General features: G+C 35.6%; 2 protein-coding genes across 2 annotated transcripts; both read right to left on the reverse strand.

The window, feature by feature from the left end:
- Positions 1 to 619: 619 nt before the first annotated feature.
- LOC125821198 (protochlorophyllide reductase-like) lies at positions 620 to 4410 on the reverse strand. Its single transcript, XM_049500610.1, has 5 exons — positions 4322 to 4410; positions 3870 to 3968; positions 2609 to 3137; positions 1709 to 2067; positions 620 to 945 (listed from the first exon to the last, which is right to left on the reverse strand). The coding sequence occupies exons 1-5, from the start codon at positions 4373 to 4375 to the stop codon at positions 790 to 792; spliced, it is 1197 nt and encodes a 398-aa protein (XP_049356567.1). The 5' UTR covers positions 4376 to 4410; the 3' UTR covers positions 620 to 789.
- Positions 4411 to 6271: 1861 nt separating this feature from the next.
- LOC125821192 (uncharacterized) lies at positions 6272 to 16713 on the reverse strand. Its single transcript, XM_049500605.1, has 7 exons — positions 15083 to 16713; positions 12483 to 12573; positions 11864 to 12021; positions 11681 to 11732; positions 11501 to 11583; positions 10691 to 10784; positions 6272 to 7205 (listed from the first exon to the last, which is right to left on the reverse strand). Exons 1-7 carry the CDS (start codon positions 16649 to 16651, stop codon positions 6601 to 6603), a joined length of 2652 nt encoding a protein of 883 aa, XP_049356562.1. The 5' UTR covers positions 16652 to 16713; the 3' UTR covers positions 6272 to 6600.
- Positions 16714 to 19932: the final 3219 nt, after the last annotated feature.

The following is a 19932-nucleotide window of genomic DNA, read 5'->3' on the forward strand; positions in this document are numbered from 1 at the left end:
CTTTTGCTTAAACTGTGTATATATTAAGAAAAGTACTAAATATCTACGTATTGCGCTCCCCCAACTCCCTAAGAGGGGTTCCACAAAGGTTTCGCAAAAAATTCGTTCGGAAGCCATATCACTTAAAATATTCATGGGCTAACCGACACGAAAAATTGAGAAAATCGCCAAATTCGTGTAAATTGTCCCCTAAATGCCCAAAGATTACTCTAAAAATGGTTCCATTAAATATTCAATTGTGAGTCTAGTCATTATTGAATATTAACTTGACATTGCTGTAGAAAATCATAAATTTTAAATTCTGAATTCGCCTCTGCAACCCAAGTATAGCTAGGAGTTCCCTTGGACCATGTTGAACCATCTGAATCTAGTTCCAGTAAAGTATTGTGACAACTAGTATAACACATCCATTTTGGGACCCAAGTAGTTTTGATTGATGATTGACTAGGACCAGAGCTACAACGGCAAATGGTGATCAGTTAAACACCCTTCGTCTGAAAAATTATATCATGTAATATAAGGTCAAATTGTATTGTTTAGTATAAGTGAGAAAAAGTTCAGAAGGGAAGTTTAATTGAACAATGCTCATGAACCATCATTTCATTTAACTTCAAAAAACAAATTAGTGACATTTTTCAACACAAAACAAAACAAGGTGAGTGATCTTTATTTCCAATCCTAACTACAATAACACTTCTCTTTACAACATCGTAGAAATTCCGGTACAAACTCTCACTCGTGAAGTCATTTTCCTGTTTTCTTCGACGATGACTAAGGTTAGTCCAAAATTTAAGCCAAACCAACGAGTTTCTCACTGACTTCCCACACTTTACGCGCTTTCTCTGCATCACTTGCTTCTTCGGACAACTGGTTTTCGAAAGAAGCTGAATCTTTGTTCCAGCTCCAGTAGACACCTGATTTTGTCAAGCTTGGATCACTCACAACCTGCCATAAGACAGATATACGCCGATCAAATATGTTTCATTCCCAAACTAGTCCGCTTTAGCTATAATGCCAAAGTCAGAAACTTCGTTAAGAGTGTTCAAGATTAATTATATATGCACAAAAAGTAATGTCACTTATATACACAGTATAATTTTCCGTTGAAGACTGTAGCTCCAGCCTTATTTAGCTATATGAATCATGTATATGCATTATGTATGTTCTACTATTCAGGCCCAAAAATAAGAGTTAAGATGTTGCCGTTCTCATGTCATATCCTCCAAAAATGCACTACTTTAACAGGATCCAACACACACCACGACAACATTTTTTGAAGAGTCCGAGCAACATAGCTACCAAAACGAAGAGTTAGATAAATGTATCTTTTGAGTTGACAGGGTAATTTGCTGTTAATACTAGCACTTGTTTCTATTTCAATTCTATTTAGGCCCTCAAACCTATATTGCTCTGAATCTCCTAATATGTTGCCGCACCCGTATCAAATCCTCCAAAGATGCACTATGTTTGGAGGATCCAACATGCACCCGGACAAACATTTTTGAAAAGTCCGATCAACATAACCCAAAACTAAACAACAACATACCCAGTGAAATCCCACAAGTGGGATTTGGGGAGGGTGAAGTGTACGCATACCTAACTCCTACCTTGGGAGATAGAGAGGTTGTTTCTGATAGACCCTCAACAAAGCCCAAATCTACGAGTTAGATAAATGCATTTTTTGTTCAGTACTAGTACTTGTTATTACCTGAGCAAGTCTCTTTCCAGATTCAGTCTCAGAGACATATCCCTTTGTAATATACTTCTGGAATGGTGGGAAAAGAAGCCTAAACAAGGGGATATGTTCTCTGAATAGCCCTGTTGTGGCAATGCAGCCAGGGTAAAGAGAGGCAAATGTGATGCCAGTTTCCTCGTGGTATCGACGATGGAATTCCTGCATCGTAAGCATGTTGCACACCTTGCTGTCTTTGTATGCTTTTGCACCGTCAAAGTCACCTCCATCGATCATCGCTGAGCTGTTAATTCCGTTTAAACCTCCCGCCATACCCCTCAAGTCGCCGAGATTGGCTTTTGGAGGTACATTTCCGGCCAGAGTATTTGTGTTCCCTGACATGTCAAGAAAAATTTAGTCTCCCACTAAAAAGAAGTCTATGTGAAAGAAAGATCCTTAAATATCCATTCGAGACAATAGATGAATAGGTATAGCGAAACCAGCTAAATGAAGGTCATTCTAGTCAGTGGTGGAACTAGGATTTTCACTGAGAGAAGTCATAATATAAAAAAGTGGACACACAAAAAAGCCAACGAAATAGTAAACATACATTCAAAAGATTAACACCCCTTGGAAAAATGTGGCTCCGACACTGGTTTTAGCGCCTCTTATTTCACTAGAGCAAGAAGGGAGAGAGTTGTCTTTGACAAAGAAGGGCTTCAATTCAACTATGTTCCTTAGACTATCTAAAAATGTTATCACCCCCCCCGTCTCGGATCTTCCAAAGAAAAAATGCACTACTTTTTGAGAGGATCCAACACACATCCGATGACATTTTTGAAGAGTTCAAGCAATATAGCTATTTGTTTAGTTCCTTAGCAAAGGGTGTAGCAGCTATGCGAAAGCCGTGGCATTCAATGAATTTTTATGCATTACCTGTAATTGAACCAACAATGATGAGTCTCTTTGAAGGATAATCAGATTGCTTCAAGTCATCAAGCAACAATCTCGAAAGAAGAAAATGTCCAAGATGGTTAGTTCCAACACTAAGCTCAAATCCTTCTGCAGTAAATGAAGGCGCTTTAGCAGTTGGTTGGTAAACAGCAGCATTAGCAACCAACACATCGAGAGGTCGTCCCGACCTCCTGAAGTTATCAACAAATTGGCGTACGCTGTCAAGCGAGGCGAGGTCCAAATGCATGATGGTGTAATTCTCCTTAGGCATCCCAACTGATTTTGCTGCTTTCTCAGCTTTTAAAAAGTCCCTACATGCCATAATAACATGCCATTTCCCTGTTTCAGACAGAGCTTTTGCTGTGGCTAAGCCTAATCCTGATGAGGCACCAGTGACAATTACACAACCTTTTCTTAGTGTTTTTTTTCCTGATGGAGAGTTAGTAGTGACACCAGGAGAAGCAACCATCGTTGCCCTTACGACAGCACCATTGGACAATCTTCTTTGGCTCTGTAAGAAATCAAATCTCAGTAAAACATCATACGTCTCTATAACAACATTTCACTATAACAATGAAGTTTTCATTGGAATTGATGTATTATTATACGTTCTCCATAACAACATTTCGTTATAAACCCCCAAATAATATATGCACAACTGATGCCGTTATAGATAGGTTAGACTATGCTCCCTTCATTCCAATCATTATGACACTTTTTTCTATCCCCGAGAGGCAGTGGCACACGGTTAGACATAACGTGTCCACCTTCTAGCCTTCTCCACTTAAATACCAGGATTTCATCTCGGACAACATTCAAACATGTGGAATGCACCTAATCATATCACATCACGAATTGTGCAACGATCATTAAACCAAAGCCCTCAGGGTAAAACTTTTGACTCTTAGACTTCTATACAATTTACTTTAAAATATTTGAAACCGATTCATTCGATGTACACTATTGGTTTTGAGACGAGCTTAAGGCAACATGGTCACTGAGGATTCATATAGCCAACCGCACCTTGCTAGGTCGATTGAGGCATAATTGTTGTTGTACAAAACTACAAATTCATTAGACTATTGCCATTTGAATTGTTAATATGATGTTTTCTCTATCAAAATACCTTTTTAATCACTATTATAATATCTTTATACAAGTCAAATTAACATATGTAAACTTAGTGGATACAAATATAGTCACAAAATGAAATTGTGGGAGTATTAATGTACTACATTAGTACCTTAACTTTAAATGAAGATGAACCAAAATCAGATTTAGTATAATCAGAAAGAGAAGCTCCAAAAATACTAGAATTCTTCAAGGTTGCACTAGCTTTGCCCTGCAATATAAACAAAATGAGCAAAAAAAATAAAAAAATTTAATCAACAATAACTTAAAGAATTCAAATTGCACGCTAAAATTCAATAAAATACAACAACATATCCAGTGTAATCTTATAAGTGGGATCTGGGGAGGGTAATGTGTACGTAACCTTACCCCTACCTTGAGAAGGTAGAGAGGTTGTTTCCGATAGACCTAAGGGCAAAATTAGGGTTTTCTACACATTTGGCCACTCGGTCAAAAATATTTACAGTAGTCGATATACATAAATTATACACTAACTATACACACGACTACACACATATTATACATCCGCCGACTATTTTTAAGTACAAAAGAAAAAAAAAGTACCTCCTTGGAAATGGAGAAAGTAGAAGGAAGCAGAGAAGCAGCCTGAAGAGCCATTAAGAAGTTCAAGAAAAGAATTTTTGGGATTTTTTGTCTGTAGAACTACTGGTACTAGCAGAGGTTTGCTCACTTATATATACACAAGTGGGAATGATGGCTGTAAAAATTGGATATTTTCTTAATCATCTGGTATTCAAAATTTATTAGCCTGACTAATTCTATTTCGCTCTCGATAGGTCCACTAAAGGGTTAAAATCTCCTTCAATTTCAAAACTCAAACTTGAGATCTCTAGTTAAAGATCAGGGGTGTAATTGGATTATGAGTTAAAGAGTTCTCGTGAACTCATTAGCTTTTGTTCGAATCTTGTATATGTATTAAGAAATTCATTAACTAGACTTGAGTAATAAGTGTCATTTTTAATAATAATAAAAAATTATTTATTCATCTGGTACTTGAAATTTACGGTATTGAGTAATCTTGATTTCCCTTAGGTAGGGACGGTATGGGGTAAAGGCTCCTCAATAAAGGAGTTTTTTCCTAATAAAATTTGAACTCGAGACCTTTAATTAAAAAAACGAGGCATATGTATGGAGGGGTAGGATAAGATAGTTTTTGGTGGAAGTATCTGCCATATCAATTCTTAGCCACCAATGAGGATTCAAGGTTTAGATTTCCTCTGATATTTTTGGAACTTTTTGCAAAAATGGCCAATTATAGGATGGATATAAAAAAAAAGGATATTTTGGCTCACTTCCCAAAGCAATCCACTTGCATTAGGTATGGGTTTTAATGTGTCCCATATCTTTGGATAAAAAAAAATTCTAAGAGTATTTTTAAATCGAGAAATTCTCGAGGACCAGTAATTTATGGTTTGTTTGTGAAAGAGTTTGAATGTGTAAAGTGTGTATAATTCACATATCACGTGTTGCATTCTGACTAATAGACCAAAACCTTGAGCTAGTCCTTTTATTTTCTAGCATTAAGCTTATTTTATTTGTTACAATATGATGGTCGGTCATGACTTAGTGCATTTTAAGTACCATCAAATGTTATGTTAGAGTAACAAGTAATCATTTATTTAACCGCTTTGTTTTAGAGGTGAGAATGTAAATGTAAAATATCTCCTGAAAATGACTCAAGATCTATTTATTGAGATCATTAATGATCATGTTCACTCAGCCGATGTGATACTTTCTCCGTCTCTTATTAATTGTTCACTTTCCTCTTTACGCGTTTTTAGAAATCATAAATAAGACCTATTGTCGCTGCTACAACAAGTTAAGTTAGTTAGATGTAGACTACTAGACTTTGAGGTGAAATTTCCACAATATTTGCTTTGTATTTTCAATTATAAGAAAATAGGTGTTTTTGCATTTTCATTCTTTGCTATCGTAACTTTTGGGTGTTTGATTCTATCAAATTTTATCGATTGTGATATTCATTGGATAACGTTTAAAAAATAAAAAATTAACCAAATCGTACCAAAACCAAAGAGAACCGAGATGACTAAAATGGTTTCGAAAAGTCTAATGTTGGTTATATCATAAAGTAACCAAAAAAATTGTTAACATTCCTAAAATATCTTATCCCAAAATATTTGTCAATTTACAAAATCAAGATGGAACAAATTACCTTTTTTAAGTAATAAAAAAAATCATCCTTAAAATTAATTCCTTTTTAGAGAAAACAATATTAATTACTTTGGAAGGAGTTAAAAAAGGATAAACTAGTGAAAATCCTACTAATTCAACTTCTTAAAGAGCTTGAGAGGAAAACATGACAACTAATATGTGACAGAGGGAGTAATTTTATCGCGGAAATTCACACTCGGCTCTCATTAAGGGCGGAAAAATTCCATCATCCCACCATACCCACTTTATGAAGAAACGAGGAACAATTACATATAAATGTTGAAGAAACCATTACACATACATTTTCTTCATCTACTAATGTATAGAAATACTACTTGAAGTTTGAATGAATTTTCAAAGAATTTTGTTCAACTCAATGAAATTACAAGATTTCCATCTCTACAATTGCTGATTACAGAAAACAAACTATCCCTTTTCTACCTTCTTTTTTTTTCCTTTTCATCATACTATCCTTGTATCATTATAGATCTTTTCCCCCTCTTCACAATTCCTTATCTAAGTTTTGATACAAAAGAAAGAAAAAAATCACTTATATTACAAATCTATCTGTACAAACTTGGTAGCTTGGCTGTAGCTGTGTACTGTGGCATCTCGACAAACACTCCGGAGACTTAGACCTTGTTGGCACCTTAAATCCGGATTGGTAAGCCAAAATTTTGGAAAGTCCTGATCTCCCCTCGGTGGCTTGCAGTTACAATGACCAAACCCCAGCAGAACTTTGTTTGAGTTAAGCCATTGGAGAAGTCGATACTAGCATCTGTACTCACTCGAGGACTACGATATTTAGTAGCTAAGAGAAGTTTTTCCTCGGGCCATGTTGCTGAGATTCTATCAAAAAAGTAGTTGTTTGTGGCACTAGATATGGTTCCATGAAGAGGACTGTTACCACAGCCAGAAGTCAATGGCGAGCACTCGTTGTCAATCTCTTCAACAGGTGAAGGTGGATGGTTAGCAGTGGAGACTTCGTCAAGACCATCATGACCACTTTGTTCCCCGGAAGATGAAGTATGATATCTCCAAGTATCCAACATACCAGGCCAAGGAATGGCCACTGAAACATCTTGAGAATGAAAATGCTCATAAGACTGTGTAACAGTAACACCTTTATTTCTGCTTGGTCGAGAGTGACTTTCGTGTTTCCAGATATAGACATGTGAATCCTCACTAGCACAGACCACATATCTACCATCAGCTGTCATAGATGCTGAGATTTGCCTACTCGTATTGCGGAAACCTATCATAGTTGGAGCTAACTCAATGAATAGGAAGAGTACATGAAACAAAAACTGAAAATTGTACACAATAGTAATACATGACAATTCCTAAATAGCTAAAAATTCCAAGGCACACAACAAGTCTATGCAGTGAACAGTGGAAAAGACAATTAGCAGCACAAAATAACAATCCAATATATTCATACTATGATTGTACCTGTGGTCAATGAAGTGGGACGAGAACCACGAGGTCCAGGTTCGAATCCCAATGGAGGTAAAAAACACTAGGTGATTCTTCTCAAGCCTAAACCCTTGTGGGCAGAGTTACCAAAGATAGTGGAAGTAGCAGGTACCAGGTGGAGCAGTCGAGGTGTGCGCAAGTTGGCCCGAATACCACAACTTCTAAATTAGCTTGTTTTCTTAGTTGTTCCAACTCAAAGCAGGAAAAAAGAAACCTCACCTTTATTCATCTTTCTCTATGCAGTTTAAAGGAGCATGTTGGCACTCAATGAGTAAATGACTAAAAGGGTGTACAGTGCAATAGACCACGAGAAAAGGACTAGACTACTAAGCTATGGTGACTGTAACAGAATAAGCACTTCTTTTTCAGAAAGAGAAGAAGAAAGAATGAAGAGAACTGAATGCAAAACCTTATCCAAAATATATAAAAAGAAAGGGGTACTGAATTCTCAAGGATCTCAATGAATTATTAAGATGCCAATTATTAAAGATCTATTCATCATTGAGAACATCCCATATATGCTTCTCTCTCTCACATTCACTGATTATTTGAACAACAATAAATGCAATGATGTGCCCAAACAATATCAGTAATGTGTAGTTTTGAAAAGTTAACTCAAGTCCCATCAGAAGTGGTGAAAGAAGTGAATATAGCCATGTGCTACTCCTGTGAAATATTTAAAACACTACTTTAGTCACTCGCTACTCGTGTTTACAACTGCATATTCTGCACAAGCGTATGACCAAGCGATCAATGAAACTGGTATAACACTAGAATACGTATCCTAGCTGAGATTTAAAAAAACAGATGATTTTTTCTCCATTTGCATGGACATACTTAACTCAACACTTGTCTATAGGAGTATGTTGGTCCAAGTAAAACAGTCGAGTTGTGTACAAGCTAGCTCAAACATTATCAAAAAAAAAAAGAAAGGAAACTCATGCTCACAACTAAATGCTCCAGATAATTCAATTTATGTTTATCAGGGATAAGTATAACAAATTTCGAGGGTCAACCAACTAATTCTAAAAGCATCGAGTATCTTTTTGGTCAACTCAAATTAGATATCTATTTTATTTTTTGACATAGTAACAGTAAAATAGATGTCTTCACAGAATTGGCAACCAACTGATTTGACATTCAAACCACTAAAAGCAAATAAGGTCACACTTTAAAGGATCTATATTTTTGGCAGAAATGGAGAACCCAACAAGTTAAAGACCGAGCCTGAACAACATCCTTCAATGCAGGAGAATTCCCTCAAAACAAACGAGTGTAAAAATTTCCATTCATCTTCAATTAAACACTTAATTCATTGTGAGGCAACAGAAGCTTCATTATACAGCATGTTATCACTATAGTTTAGCAATGTTAGGAATATCTTCGTAATATAAGGAATTAGGGTATTGATTTCTCCTTGGGAGGCAGAGAGGTTGTTACTAATAGACCCTCGGCTAAAGAAAATAACATGAGTGAAGAAACCAAGACAAAAAACTACACAAAGCATACTATAAAGGAACCATAACAACAAAAAAATAATACGATAATTGAATTACATGGAACAACATCTATATAGTAATACAAATCAAAGGAACAAGAACCTACAAGAGTAATACTACAACTACTAGTATGGAAGGACAAAACAAGACTACACTCAACTACCTATTAACCTTCTACCCTAATCCGTGTCCCCCACAATCTCCTATCTAAGCTCGTGTCCTTAGTAAGCTAAAGTTGCGCCATGTCCTGTCTAATCACCCCTCTCCAATAGTTCTTCGGCCTACTTCTACCTCTCCTGAAACAATCAATAGCCAACCTCTCACAAGACCATGAAAACCAACAAGATACCCAGTGTAATCCCACAAGACAACAAACTCAAGATCAAATTGGTGCAGCGGATAAAATGAGAACAAACAAAGCAACTGAACATTAAACTAAATTGTAAACAACTTGAGATTTTAGTAAACAAAACAATTGTGTGAAAGGCCAACAATGTAGACCTATCACTTTTGGGAGCTAAGTTCAAGAGAAATCGTAATGACTGGGAAGTGGATAAGTTCAAACAATTCATCCAATTGTTGGAAAGTTTCAGATTTCAGGAAATGGAACCTGACATATGGGTTCCATAAAGTAAAGGTACTTTCTCAGTCAATAGTTACAAGTTCCTATGACCTCCACTACATCAGAACAGAATCACAGCTTGTGGCTTGATCGCAAATATGGAGGTCCAGGGACCATACAAGGTGGTGTATTTTTGTTGGACTGTCACATATGAAGCAGTTCTTACACAACAGTCATTTCAGGCAAGGGGCATAACTATTTGCAGTATGTCTACTGTGTGAAAAGAATGAGGATCTTAATCATCTATATTTGCATTGTAGCTTCACAACTCAAGTGGAATCTGTTTTACAACATTTCACTAGTTAGCTGGGTGATGCCTAGATATATCAAACAGCTACGGGACTGTTGGACTGGTAAGGGCATTGGGAAGGAGAAAAAAGAGTCTGGGAGACCATTCCTTCTTGCATATGGTGGGTGTTGGAAGGAAAGGAAAATGATGTTTGAAAGCAAATATGAAAGTATGCATACAATGAAAATATAGATGTAAATTCTTTTTGCCTTTTGTTGGTAGACTAGAAGATGTTAATACATCAGATGGGATGTTAGATTTCCTCAGTTTCCTACAGTGATGTAAAAGAACTGATTTGCATGAAACTTGGCAGAAACTTCGTGCTTCTGTTTATAAAATGTTACCATTCTCAGAAAGACGATCTGTTGAGAGGCCAACAGCCACTATAAACCAAAAGCTGGTGCATGGCTTCATTTATCAATAGAATCCCAGGGCAGGCTAATTACTTAAAGAAAGAAACTCTTTTCTCTTGTAACCATGGTGTCCGGGCCAGCTTACACGCACCTCAACTAACTCCATGGGGTACTTGTTGAAGTGTGTGACCATCTTAGAGAACACACTTTTATTAGATTATTATATTCTCAACACTTGCTACCTCTCACCAACACAGGTACCAGGAACTTTGTCAAAGGAACTTATTTCAAAGTGGCTCACAACATAAAAATTGTGTCCATCTTTATCCAGGAAAAAAAGGAATCAGTGAAATCAAATTCTGGAAAAAGACAAACAACTCCAGCTTAGGTTTATCATATTCTAGAGGTCAAGTCGACCAAATTTGAAGCTTTAATTAGTTCTGACAAAGCAATATCAATGCTACCTACAAGCTTCATATGTTTATATAGCAGTTAATATACCTTTGAACTTGTGAAAAAGATCAGCACCATCAACAACCCGAATTCTTGAGTCTGCAGATGTTATAAGCACTTGTGACATACTTCCTGGCACAAACTGTTCATTAAGAAATATAAGTTACTAATTAACTCACAAGGTAAGGACACAAATTTACTTGGATTGCTTCATCCATTACAAATTTTGCCCTACTTCCTATTTTGGATTGTCCCAAAGTTAACTTTTTCCTTTACTTTTCAATATCTCTGTATGCAATATGTATGTGAGACTCAGTTCTATACTCACGAAGTCCAAATTCTTAGAACATGTAATCTTATCTCAAATATATTGACCAAATTATATTTAAATATGACATAACTTCAACTTTACATCAATAACTGAGACAAGTAAAATTGGATTATGAATTGAATAGCATGATAAAGGGTTTTAGCGATGAATGATCACTTTTTGCCGTCTCACTTTTCCCGCTCTCTGGGGAAGAATTTAGCTCCTAATCTACACCACTAGAAAGTGCAAACACCTATTTGTCTGCGTACCCTACTTCCTATTTTTTACTCATTATTTAATATTTTTGTTCTTTATTTAGATTGAAAAAAACCTTGACAAATTATTTACTTTGCCTATGAGAATGTAACAGCAGTAAACAGTTAAAAGTTAGTTAAGAATATGCACATACATAACACATGCACAGTATCTCGTTAATACAACAGAAGTACTTCGCGTCTTGGAATAACTGCATCTGGGACAATAAAGGAGGCATATCTGACCTAGCACAGATAAGCTCCAACATCAGCAATCAGTCAAAATTACTGTACCTGGAAACCAGTAATTTTCCTTTGGTGAGTCCTCTTCTTCTTATTCTGCAGATTGATTTGAGCTTTTTGCTGCAATTTGTTATCTGAAAGAGAGAAGCATAAATTATCAACACGTGCAAGTACATAACTTTCCTCTACAGAAGGGAATAAGAGAGACAGGAAAGGCACAATAAATCAAACCTAATATTTTGTACAAATGACAGTTTCCCTTGTATGACCCAACAAGTGCCCCCTTGAAAAAGAAGAAACAAAAACGCATTAGAAACTTAACTGTGAAATATGCAGATCAAGGACATTTGGTTTTCACCTCTCAATAGGAATGGCACAACATCAAAGCAAGCTCTATGTTTAGCAGACTCTCACCTGACCATCTGGTGTGTAGCAAGCAGCAGTGACCATCTCATGCAGATCATTCCAATCAACAACTTGCCGCTCAGGAATGCTCCATATGCGAACCTTAGCATCTAGGGAGCCACTGATGAAGTATCTATCATCAACAGGGTTAAACTGGATGCAGGTTACTGAATCAAGGCAAGGAAATCAAGAAAACATTGTGATCAGCCAATTAGTGAAAAAGCTCTTATCTATGTATTCATCTATCATCAACTAATGCACACAAGGGTGTGGCCTAGTAGTCAATGAAGTGAGTTGATAATCATGAGGTCTCAGGTTCAAATCTCACTTGAAGGCAAAAACATGAGGTGATTTCTTCCCATTTATCCAAGTTGGTGGATAGAGTTATCCGATACTTGTGTTGGTGGGAGGTAGTAGGTACCCGATGGAATTAGTCGAGGTGTGCACAAGCTGGCCCGGACACGATGCTTATAAAAATGTATTCATCTATTAACATACTAATTTCTAGGCCATACATTACATAGCTCTTCCTGTCCACAGAATCTTACTACCGAAGAAACATTAAACTCTAAAACTGGCCTGGGAAGTAGAGGTGAAGGTGAACATATAAGAGTTAAGGTACACATACCATAGTCACTGTGTGAGAAGATCTTCAAACAAGTTTTGCTAGACAAATCCCAAAGCCGCACTGTTTTGTCCATTGATGATGAGAGCAATTGCTGGTAAAGGAAAGTGGGACGAAGACAGATGTTAACGAGATGTAGAAAAGATCATCACAAAAGTAGTGCTCACTTGTTTAATAGAGGTAGGGGTAAGGTTTGGGTACACTCTACCCTCCCCAGACCCCACTTGTGGGATTACACTGGGTACGCTGTTGTTGCTTAATATAGGAACTTATTGCGTATCCGGACACAAATTTTTGAAGATAGAGTAGAATTTCTCAGGGGTTACCATTCATCAGTGTTTTTTTCTGAAAATTTAATGAAATTTTATAAGAGATAATCACCCAGCAAGTGCAATGATACAACCCAAGCAATATGTATCTTAGTATACTAGCTGCATGTAAAAAGAACAAAGGAAATTAACCATATCCTATCTACTTCCTGTACATTTTCATGGTTACATCAAAAGGTTAAAAGAGCTAAACATCTATGCTTTAAGGTACAATTTTTTCCCTTTCGCCTTCAAGAAATCCATAATTTCTTTCCTTCTACACAATCCACCATGTAGCCACCAGAATAGTGCTCCACAACTTTTTGATGCCTTTTTGTAGTCCTCTTCTATTCCAACAATGTAGTAGATCTCAGGAGATTCTGTCATGCATCATTTGACTTCAAGCAAATTCAAAAACATGTAGCATTATCTAGTTTGTGATTCTACAGATGAATAATTATTCGCATCTGCATAATCTTCTTTGATCACTTCTTTGAAGTTTGTTAGGTCAAGAAAGCCTCTCTAGCCACGAGCCATGAAAAACACTCTACTTTGTAAGGTACTTTGTTACTCCATATTTCCATAGCCATACTTATTCTTGCTGTCTACTTTGAGACAATAAACTCAATTTACCCAGACTTTACTGAGAAATCGTCATCCTTACTTTTTCTTTCATCCTCCATTTCTTAATCATTCCACCTTCTAAGGGCTACTCCAGTAATCTTTTACTGTGGTATTGTGATCATTTACTACACTGAAAATGGTAGGGAACTGATCTTTGAGGAGTATATGTCCTCACCAACTTTCTTTCTTGATGAAGGTCCTAACCATCTTTCTTTCCAAAATAAAGTTTTCTAGTATCACCTTTTTTTTAATATAAATGCGTTCTGAGAACATATTCCATAAGTTTCTGATATATTTTGAATTCCCAACTCCGTACAAGTGATTTGGTGTTACTGTGATCCAACAATTTTTCATCTTGTTCTTTCTCTATATTCACCTGCCTCCACAGTGCCTCCTCCTTATTGCAAAATTTCCATAGTCACTTCATCAGGAGATAGTTGTTGTGTGCTCATTAGATTGACAACTCCCAAGTCACCTACTTTCTTACTAGGTTACCACTCATCAGTATTTTGCAAAGATCAGCCAAAATTTGTGTGGGATTATTATCTGATGTAACAGGTATTATCCAGCATCTAGGACCATAAAACTGTATCCTGAAAATATACTAGAAACCAAGAATGACATAGAAGCTGGTGATTGTAACAACTTAAATCTGCCAGATTATAATGAACAATCCAACTAAAAGCTGCATCATTTTTTTATTTTTTATTTTAGGTAAGTCTAAAAGCTGCATCAATCCTAGGCAACAGAGAAGAACAAGACTGCAGAAGCATGAAAGAGTCATATAGAATTAAAACTCTGCTATCATCAGCCTATTTTCTATGACTTGTAGGGCATTTGTTCCAGTAATAACACACAAAACAATAAGTAGGGGGAACTGGCACAGTGTTAAAAAGGACAACTAGACTGTTGGTTTACTTAGCTCAATTCTTTTAGAATCTTTAGTATGTTATTTTATTATTTTACTAGAAACAATTTTATTGGAAAAACTCTCGTGTACAAGTAGTATACAAAAAAGTAGAGAGACTACACAAAATATGATTTTCTACAAATGACACCAATACATTATCTTCAGGATCTATAAGGAACTGTGATAGAGTGGTACCAATGTCAGACTCGGCATCCTCTCATGTTACAAAAGATTATATCTTTCATCAATTCATTTCCTCGCTGTGTACTTACACATAAAAGTAACTCTATGATATCATACTCCCATAAACCGTGAAAGTGCCACTTCACCTACCTCAGCAAACTGGGCTCACCATAACAACCAAATCTATTATTTAGTGTAAAACTCACCCAGTGAATTCTCCAGCAACTTAAGAGACAGTAGCAAGTAGTTTGCAACACTGAAAGCCTTAGTCAATTAACCTTGAGATGGCAAAGCTTCCATTAATAAATAACAGTCTGAGAACTAACCAAAAAAATCAGCTTTGTTGCATTTGAACAAAAGAACAAATGACTAGTGTTAATATCACATATTAAAAATTCACTCACAGGGTTCTTCTAAGTTTGTTACTAGATATTCAAAGAAACAGAAAGCATTGTGTACTCTAATTCATTCTATTTTATTCAGGCCAAAATTATTATTCTATACTAAATTTAAGAAGGATAAATATTAAGCTCAAGAAATTAGATATTAAGATAAAAATTACGAAAATTCCAGCTAACCTGAGACTTGGACCATGAGAGATCAAGCACATCATCCAAATGGCCCTCAAATGAACAGATGGGCTTTTCTGAAAGAGCAAAAACTGTCTCAGGCACCAAAATATGGTCAAAGCCCATTGATTTTCGACTAACAGATGACCTTCCTCTTTGTTTCTTCTCCAAGTGGACATCAAAATTTGGTGACATAGTAGTTCGCTCGGGAGAAGCATTTGCCGAAAGCAATAGATTCAAATTCCCATCTTCTGGTTTATCCAGCAATAGATCACCCTTTCTCTCTGATGATGTAACCTCCCTAACATGTATGACGCGGTCCTCACCGGCACTAGCAAGATATTTTCCATCCAAACTAAATTGTATGGTCCAAATAGACCCAGTGTGTGCCTGTATCTCTAGGCTCTTATAAAGAGCTGTAAGTTCTTTGCTGGACTTACCATACTGCCTCACCCTAACTCTTTCAGGTCCATGAGGGGAAGCATCCTGACTATCATCTGTGGCAGAGCTTGACCTTCGACCACCCTTTTCAGAAGACGTATCCCTCTCATCACTACTCCGACGTTCCTTATGACCTGTCACCGAGCTAGCCACATTTCTAATGCTCTTCAACCAGCTTCCCCTCTTTTTATTCTTAGGACCAGTCCCACCAATCCCGTTTGTATTACAATCCAAATTATTATTATTCCCATCTTCCACATTCTGTCTTCTCATCAATTCTTGAACAATTGGTGAAGTTCCAACACACACATCAAATTCTTCGATAGTCAACTGCTTTCCTGTACTGACCTCCTTAAGCTTGTTCCACATCCCATCCTCCCTCACTTCATTAACCACAAATTCCTTTCCATTATCGAGATTCTTTATCGTGCACGCACTCTCCTCAATTTCAACATCTCTATTTGATTCTGAATCAACCTCAACTTCACCATTCTCCACTACCGGCATCAAATTACAGCTCTCATTGTCCCTGGAATCAGCTCTAATCGTCAATGCAGATCCATTGTCCTCATGTAATTGATCATCACCGCGACTTTGACCTGAGTTTCCATCATTATTTACAACTATACATTCACCACCATTGGCTACATTGACAGATACTGATGACGAGGAAATAGAATTAACACAAAGAATATCACTACTTTTATGAACTGAAGAACTATTGCAATTGGAATCGCCATTCAATTTTGATGGAACGTTCCCAGAAACACTACACTTACCACTACTAGCTTGGGAACTACTACAATTAGGTATACCTTCAGCACAAACAGCTTGACACTTCAAATGAACTGATGAAACCGATCTGCCAGCACCACGGCTGATACCCATTTGACGAAAAAGCCGGAGTCGGCGTTCTTCAATAGAGGAAGGTTCAGAGATCCACACATCATAGTTATTCGAAACTCCCATTGCATAATTGGGGAAACCCCAATTTGAAATACAATCTCTACCTTCCTCTCCTTCGTCTTCAGAAGGCGAAGAAGAAGAGGAACACGAAGTGTTTGCAGAAGAAAGCAAACGATCAAGAGAATCGTGAAAGCACTCGTTCTTGTCTTCTCCTTCTCTTGCTTTGCTCATTCTTCTCCTCCAAGTGGAGGCATTCCCATGAAAATGCCACCAAAATCACCTCACCTGCCCCCCTCCAAATATACTAAGATCCACCTCACAACTCAGCTCAATGTAGCTTTAAATGTTCAAATCTCTTCATCAAATTGACTAAAAGTGATCAGTAAAGAGTAAAAACAAAAATGGTAGTTTGTGGGTGTGTGGGAAAATTCCCCCAAATCACCTCAACCCCCTCCAAGAATACTGAGATCCAGCTCACAACTCAGTTCGACAGTAACTTTAATGGCCAAATCTTGCACACCCACTTCGTCAAATGGACTAATATATATCTCTGTGTGCCTGAAAGTGACCAATAAAGAGTGAAAACGAAAATGGGAGTTTTTGAGTACGTAAACAATATCAGTTGGGGAGATGGGTTAGCTTTGGGAACTCAGATCCAATGATGGGTTTTAGAGAGAGAAAGAGAGTACACTCTGTATGTGTGAGAGAGACAGAAGGGTAACAAGCCCAATGAAGAGGGTGAAGAACAAAGCAAAAAACAAAAAATGCTCCATTGAATTGGGAAGATGGGGTGAATCAAGTTGAAAAATCTATGAAAATCTATGACTTTTAAGTCAATAATTATTAGAGTACTACTACTCTTTTTTTTTTATTCATGTTCGATACTGTATTGAAATTCAATTAACATTAGTTTCATGCTAAATAATTCATTTCTCATATAAGAGCGCTTTCAATTGTAAATTTTTTAACTGAGATTTTGATTAAGAATGAAGAAATTTCGTCTATTTGATCATGTTAAATTTTTGGCCAAGTCAATGGTAAAGTACTATGTGTGTTTGGTCAAAAATATTCTTGAAAAATAAATTATACTTTTCAAATAGTGTTTAGGGAATCTAATAGTGTCTTGATCAAATCTTTGAGTATTTAGGATTGATGATAATCGTGTACAGAATGAAAACTTCATTCTTGATTCTACGAGAATTTTTATGAAAGTCTTTCATTTGCTTCTCTTCGATGGAAGTTTGATTTTCCCATAATGTATCCTAATTCTTCTTCCAATGATCGATTAATGTTTAAATGTGAGTTGAAGTTGTGATATGAAGTTAAATTAAAATAGTTGTAGAGGAAAATGACTTACGTTTAAAAGTGAGGGGAAATTATTTTCTTGTTTTTGATAGAAATATTTTCGAACAATCAAATATAAGAATAATACTTGTAATTAGCGCTTATTCTTTGCATCGAACACACTTGTTTGGTGTAGCGGAAAATAGTCTAACATTTGTTACTCTTTTTCCTTTAGAAAATAGTTTTTGATTTTTTCATATTGATCTTAAAAAAATGATTTTTTTATTTTCGGAAAATACGTTCTTTAAATATTTAAAAGAAATGTAAATTTTATAGTGGAGTTATAAGGAAAATAAGTATCACAAGTAGCATTTCGAATTTATTATCTCATTCCGACCCCCGGGTCCCCCCCAACTTGCCCGCCCACCCCTAACCGTTAACCCCACTACCCATCCTACCTCCACCCCATCTACACAGGCTCTCAAGTAAGAAATAATAAAAATGTATACAATCTAACTCGATCAATACATCATTCAAAAATATTAAAAGACACCAATTAACTTTATATTCATTACCAATATTTTAAAGTATGAATTTAAGATTACATATCAATAAGACAATAACTAATTAGGTGCATCATTCACAACTAAAAACTACATGATACTTAAAGGTTTTATAACAATAATAATATATTCAGTCTAATTTTATCAATAAATTTTAAAAAGAGTAAAGTGTACATCAACTTTACTTCTATAGTCATCAAATAAAAAACCTATTTTCATACACCGCCAAATTAGTTGGGCTTTGAAGATTGAAAACAGGATATGGGAAAGAAAACCAAATTTCAACCTTACCACATGTTGGCCTGCAGCCCATCACTGTGAGAAATTTTTGATTGTGACATGAGCTCTCTATAACTTTTTTTCGTTTTAATTTGTTTGTCTGTCGTATTTTAATTGATACAGAGTTTAAGAAAGTAAATAATTTTTTTAAAAAATTTATGGTCTTAAATTAAAAATATGTCAAAGATATCAAAATATTTCTTAATCTTATAGTCTTATATATATTATTTGAAAAATTGAAATAACGAATTGCAAAAAAAGAGAAGAAACATTTTTTTCCGTATAAACTAGAAAGAAAAATGGGACAAACAAATTAAGTGGAAAGAAATGTATAAACTTGTGTTCTTTATACAATTTAGTAGTGACAAATTTTCATGTTCATTAATTCACCTCAACTTAGATTTGGCTTTGGCTGATTAGTATTTAGTTGTTTAACATATTCATAAAATAAGTGTTGCACAAATACAATTATACAAATACTAAAATGAATATGTGGTCATATGTCTTTTCGGTGGGAATAAGTTATTTTGAAATTAATTATTTCAAAATAAATTATCCCATCATATATATATGGAATAATATATTTCATCATTAAGATATAAATAATGGGATAAATAATTCAAGAATTATCTAATACCTTCAATAAAATGTAAAATAAAATAATCTTGCATTTTATTTCGCGATTATTATACAACTTACATCAAACGACTCTCAAAAGTGCAAGTAGCATGCATGGAAAATAAATTAAGAGAAAGTTGTTTGAAATGATTTAATCATATTATGTGTCGACATGCAATTTGTCAAAAGGTGAGGAATGAAGGTATTAAAATGGGACGAATAAACTTAAAATCACATGTAATGAAATTTTCTAGAAAGTCATATAATACAAATTCTTAGAATCAATGCAAACTTAAGTAAATATGATAGTTAGGGGGGAAAAGGATATCTCTATATATGCAATTTTATTTTATTTGGCATGATAATGAACAAATTATTGAAGGATAGATCAAATTAATTAGGCTAAACAATCCATTTTCATAATTTAGGGGGGAAATCAAAATCAACCATTATTTCTAGTAAGTTTAACATCATGTTGTTTAAGAGATTTCAAAATGTTCATCATACAATATTGAAAATGAATGGATGAACAAAATCATTCTTGGACTACTAAATTGAAGTCATATCTACTAAATTCATTTATTTTTTTAGATTTGACTGCAAAATATAATTCTCATGTTGATTATGAACCACTGGAAATTAACACATCAAAAGACACAATATTCTTTTCTCAACAAATTCTGGCTTTTTGTCTAATTAGTGGACATTCTAGTCTACAAAATATATTGCGTTGATAGGATTCGGGGCGTATCTAGTGTGATGTAAATA

This window comes from Solanum verrucosum, unplaced genomic scaffold (assembly GCF_900185275.1).
Source record: "Solanum verrucosum unplaced genomic scaffold, falcon-dt-bn FXZP01000222.1, whole genome shotgun sequence".
In the NCBI taxonomy this organism is placed as follows: domain Eukaryota; kingdom Viridiplantae; phylum Streptophyta; class Magnoliopsida; order Solanales; family Solanaceae; genus Solanum; species Solanum verrucosum.

Excerpts from the sequence above, each read along its gene's own strand:
- LOC125821192 (XM_049500605.1), bottom strand. The coding sequence starts at position 16,651 with ATGAGCAAAGCAAGAGAAGGAGAAGACAAGAACGAGTGCTTTCACGAT. Across the intron at positions 12,574-15,082 it reads TCTCATGGTCCAAGTCTCAG|CAATTGCTCTCATCATCAAT; the intron begins GTTAGCTGGAAT and ends TTCCTTTACCAG. Across the intron at positions 11,584-11,680 it reads TCATTTGTACAAAATATTAG|ATAACAAATTGCAGCAAAAA; the intron begins GTTTGATTTATT and ends TCTCTCTTTCAG.
- LOC125821198 (XM_049500610.1), bottom strand. The coding sequence starts at position 4,375 with ATGGCTCTTCAGGCTGCTTCTCTGCTTCCTTCTACTTTCTCCATTTCC. Across the intron at positions 3,138-3,869 it reads CATCTTCATTTAAAGTTAAG|AGCCAAAGAAGATTGTCCAA; the intron begins GTACTAATGTAG and ends GATTTCTTACAG. Across the intron at positions 2,068-2,608 it reads CATTGTTGGTTCAATTACAG|GGAACACAAATACTCTGGCC; the intron begins GTAATGCATAAA and ends TTGACATGTCAG.